Consider the following 5,000-nt stretch of genomic DNA (forward strand, 5'->3'; position numbering starts at 1 on the left):
CACTCTCTCTCTCTCTCTCTCTCTCTCTCTCTCTCTCTCTCTCTCTCTCTCTCTCTCTCTCTCTCTCTCTCTCTCTCTCTCACCCCGTCACATACATTGTTTCCATATCCGCTGGTGTACACCCTGAAGGAGTCGAGGCCGGGGCGCCAGTATTCCAGCATGTATTCTTCCGTGTACTCCTTGCCGTCCCCGTTGCCGAAGCGCCCTTGTGTGCCCACCGCTGTCACCACGTGCACGGCCGCCAAGTCCACCGTCAGTGACTCCCGCGCGGATTCTGACACCTGATCTTTCGGGCACCACGCCCCGCCCTCCTTCTCCTTCCGCACCCTGAAAGTGAACGGGTAGAGATGGGTTAGGTTAGGTTAGGTTAGGTTAGGTTAGGTTAGGTTAGGTTAGGTTAGATTAGGTTTAGTTAGGTTAGAGTTGGGTCAGGTTAAGTTAGGTTAGGTTAGGTTAGATTAGGTTTAGTTAGGTTAGGGTTGGGTCAGGTTAAGTTAGGTTAGGTTAGGTTAGATTAGGTTTAGTTAGGTTAGAGTTGGGTCAGGTTAAGTTAGGTTAGGTTAGGTTAGATTAGGTTTAGTTAGGTTAGAGTTGGGTCAGGTTAAGTTAGGTTAGGTTAGGTTAGATTAGGTTTAGTTAGGTTAGGGTTAGGTTAGGTTAAGTTAGGTTAGGTTAGGTTTGGTTAGGTTACCTTAGATTAGGTTAGGTTAGGTTTGGTTTGGTTAGGTTGGGTTAGGTTAGGTTAGGTTAGGTTAGGTTAAGTTTGTTAGGTTAGGTTAGGTTAGGTTAGGTTAAGGTTAGGTTAGGTTAGGTTAGGTTAGGTTAGGTTAGGTTAGGTTAGGTTAGGTTAGGTAAGGTTAGCTTAGGTTAGGTTAGGTTAGGTTAGGTTAGGTTTGGTAAGATTCTAGTCAGTTAGATGGGGAGGATCCTTCGTCTTTACAACCCTACACCTTTCACTTTAGATTACAGGCACAACATAGAACAAACAAACAGCCTCTGGAGGACAAACAGTGCTATGCTTGTCCTTCCTTTGTGTTCCTTTCGTGTCACTGCAAGATGGATAAGCAGGTGGAAGAAGAAGGTAAGGAATGAAGGAAGGAGATGTGGGGAAGAAAATAATGAAAATAAGATAAAGGAAGGATTAAAGAAAGACTAGAAGAGTGGATAAGGAGAAGGATAAAAGATAAAGGAATATAATGAAGAAATGATGGAGGGGAAAGAAAAGGAAAGAAGAAAGAGATGAGAAAAGTGCAGAAGAGGAGATAATGAAAATAAGATAACAGAAAGATTAAGAAGAAGAGTAAAGGGTAGATAGGAAGAAGATAGACGAAAGAAGGAAGATGATGAAGAAATGATAGAGGGAAAGTGAAAAAAAGAAGAAAGAGATGAAAAATAAAAAAAAAGAATGTAAAAGAGGAAATAATGAAACTAAGATAAGAAAAGTAAAGAAGAAGAAAAAAGAGTAAAAGAGTAGATGGGAAGGATAGACGATAAGAAAGATAATGAAGAAAATAATGATGAAGGGGAAGTGAAGGAAAGGCGAAAAGATGAAAAATGTAGAATAAAACATAAAAAAAAGGAAAAATACGTAAGGAAATTATAGAAGAAAGAAGAAAAAGAGAAGATAACAGAGAAAAATTAGTAAAAGGAAGAAATAAGCAAAGGAAAATAAGAAAAAGCGGAAGATAAACAGGGAAAAAATAATAAAAGAAGAAAAGAGTGAAGAGGAAAACGAAAAGAGATCATTGAAAGGAAGGAATAAGAAAAAAACTGAAGAAAATTAAGAAAAAAGAAAATTATAAAAAAAAGAAAGAAGAAAAAAGAAAAAAACAGAAGATCAGCACAACGAAATAAAAGAAGAAAATACGAAAAAAATAAGAAAAAAATGGAAGGAAACTAAAAAAAAAAGAAGGAAAGAAAATAAACATAACGAAATAAACAAGGAAAACACGAAAAGATAAGAAAAAAAGGAAGAAAATAAAAAACAAAAGAAGAAAAGAAAACAAAATAAAGAAGAAGCAACAAAACAAAATAAACAGGAAGAAAAGAGAAAAAATAATAAAGGGAAGAATAGAAGGAGGAAGAAAAGAGAAACAAGCAAGTAAGAGAAGGAAAAAAAAGGAGAAAGGGAGGAAAAAATGAAGGTTTCCCCCCCGAGGCAGCCAACACGCACAAGACTCTTGAATTCTGGGTAGGAAAGGGAGGGAGAGGGGAGAGGGAGAGGGGAGAGGGGAAGGGAGATGGGAGGAGAGGTGGAGGAGGTGGAGGGGTGGAGGGAAGCATAAGAAGGATAGGTAAAGAGGTTAGGAGGAAAGGAAGGAGGGAGAGAGGAGGAAATATGTGAGAGAGAGAGAGAGAGAGAGAGAGAGAGAGAGAGAGAGAGAGAGAGAGAGAGAGAGAGAGAGAGAGAGAGAAATTAAGCTTGGAAGAGGGAAAGGAAGAGAATGTGTTATGAGAGAGAGAGAGAGAGAGAGAGAGAGAGAGAGAGAGAGAGAGAGAGAGAGAGAGAGAGAGAGAGAGAGAGAGAGAGAGAGAGAGAGAGAGAGAGAGAATTTATACCGAAGCTCACGTAAGAAAAATTTATGAATATATGATGCTTAGAGAAAAATGAAAGAGGAAAATATTTACAAAAGAGAGAGAGAGGAAAAAAGTGAACTATATTTTTTTCTGCAATTGGGAAAAGAAAAGAAAATGAAGAGGAAAAGATTTATGAGCGATGATTATTGTTATTACTGCTCCTGTGATGATGATGATGGTGATGATGATGATGATGATGATGATGATGATGATGATGATGATGATGATGATGATGATAATGATGATGGTGGAAATTAAACGTACTATTGAAATTTTTAACTCTTTCTTTTTTTCTTTCTTTCTTTGTCAAGGTGATGATGATGAAAATGATGATGATGATGATGACTATGATAATAATGATGATAATGACGACAATGAGATAATAATGATAATAATGATGATAGTAATGATAATGATGAACAAAAACGTAATATTGAACTGAAACTCTCTCTCTCTCTCTCTCTCTCTCTCTCTCTCTCTCTCTCTCTCTCTCTCTCTCTCTCTCTCTCTCTCTCTCTCTCTCTCTCTCTCTCTCTCTCTCTCTCTCTCTCTCTCTCTCTCTCTCTCTCTCCCTCACCCCACGCAGACAAACAGGCGAGGTGGGGTGCTCGGCCAGGCAGTGGAGAGCTGAGCCAGGTAGACTCACTGATCCCTTGTTTGTATCTGTCTTGCCCCTTTTAACCCCCCTTCCCTCTCCACCCCCACCTAACCCCTACCCCCTCCCTCCTGTCTACCCTACCTCTCTCCCCCCTTGTTCCCCCTACCTCTACACTCATCCTCCCCCTTTAAATCTCTTCCCCCCATTCCCTCTTCACTCTTCCCCCTCCCCTCCGGTCCTCTCCACCCCCATACATCTATACTGCTTCCCCTTTTAAACTCCCTTCCCCTTCCCCATCACCCTTGTCTCCTTTCCCCATTCCCTCTCCATTCCTGTACACTCCCATACCTATTCTCCCTCTACATTTAAATCCTCCCTTCATCTGCACCCCTCTCCTACTTGTCCTCTATCTCCTCCCCATCTACCTGTCTATCTCTCTTCTCCCCCTCCCCTTCCACTCCCCTTCCTTCTCCATCCCCTCTTCTCCTCTATCTATCCTCCCCTCTCCTAGAATGTTCTCCCCATCTCTTCCCTCTCTGTTTCTCCCTGTTACTCCATCTCTCTTCTCCCCTCCCCGTTACCTCCTTCCCTCCCCTTCACCCCGCTCTCCACTCCTCTTTCCCCCCATCCCCTCTCCCCCCTCTCTCCCTTCTCCATATTTCCTTTAAGGCTTTCCTCCATCCTCCTCCCCCTCTCCCCACCTCCTCCCCCACTACCCTCCCCAACTCTTAGCCTTTCCTTCCTTCCACCTTTAAATTTTCCTTCCTCCATTCCTCTTTCCCCTCATCGTTCACCCTTTCTCTCTTTTCCTCCCTTTACTCTCTCTCTCTCTCTCTCTCTCTCTCTCTCTCTCTCTCTCTCTCTCTCTCTCTCTCTCTCTCTCTCTCTCTCTCTCTCTCCCCTTCATTCTTTTCCCTTTAAATCCCCTTACATTAAACCTCTTGAAATATCACCCCTCTCCCCCCCCCCAAACACACACACACGCACACACGCACTGCTAACTGGAGGGAGGAAGCGAAAGAGGACGAAAAAAAGAGGGAAAAAAAGGGAAATAAAAGAGGTACATTTTTTGCAGGGTAATACTTTCATCTGGCGTTTTTTCCATGGCTCAAAATTCACTGCAGAATGTAAGCTGATATACTTTTTAATTAATAGAAATTTACCGAGTCAGGAGAAGAGGAGGAGCAGGAGGAGGAGGGTGAGGGGGTGAGAGGGTGAAGGGGGGAAGTGAGAGAAGGAGAGGAGGGAAATTTTTAAAAGGTTAGTTCTCATTATTATTATTATTATTATTATTATTATTATTATTATTATTATTATTATTATAGTTGTTGTTGTTGTTATTGTTGTTGTTGTTGTTATTATTATTATTATTATTATTATTATTATTATTATTATTATTATTATTACTATCATTATTGTTGTTGTTGTCATTATTGTTGTTGTTCTTGATATTTACACTATTATATTTTCTTCATTATTATTATTATTATTATTATTATTATTATCATTATTATTATTATTATTATTATCATTATTATTATTATTATTACCACTGAAATATGAGTGGTAATATCATTAATATCATTAATAGCAGCAACACACCAGCAGCAGCAGCATTAGTAGTAGTAGTAGTAGTAGTAGTAGTAGTAGTAGTAGTAGTAGAAGTAGTAGTAGTAGTAGTAGTAGCAATAATAACAATCACTATCATTATCACCACCATCATCATTACTACCACCACCACAACCACCACCCCCACCCCCACCACCACCACCACCATTACCCCCACCACAACAACCACCCCCACAACCACAACCACCACCACCAC

General features: G+C 40.5%; 1 protein-coding gene across 1 annotated transcript in view; it reads right to left on the reverse strand.

Moving 5' to 3' along the window:
* LOC135092548 (discoidin domain-containing receptor 2-like) overlaps positions 1–5,000 on the reverse strand; it is a 77,197-nt gene that overhangs the window by 56,805 nt on the left and 15,392 nt on the right. The window contains exon 4 of the mRNA XM_063991164.1: positions 96–327. Coding sequence (XP_063847234.1) covers positions 96–327 — 232 coding nt within the window. The remainder of the gene's footprint in view (positions 1–95; positions 328–5,000) is intronic.

This window comes from Scylla paramamosain, chromosome 40 (assembly GCF_035594125.1).
Source record: "Scylla paramamosain isolate STU-SP2022 chromosome 40, ASM3559412v1, whole genome shotgun sequence".
NCBI lineage: Eukaryota > Metazoa > Arthropoda > Malacostraca > Decapoda > Portunidae > Scylla > Scylla paramamosain.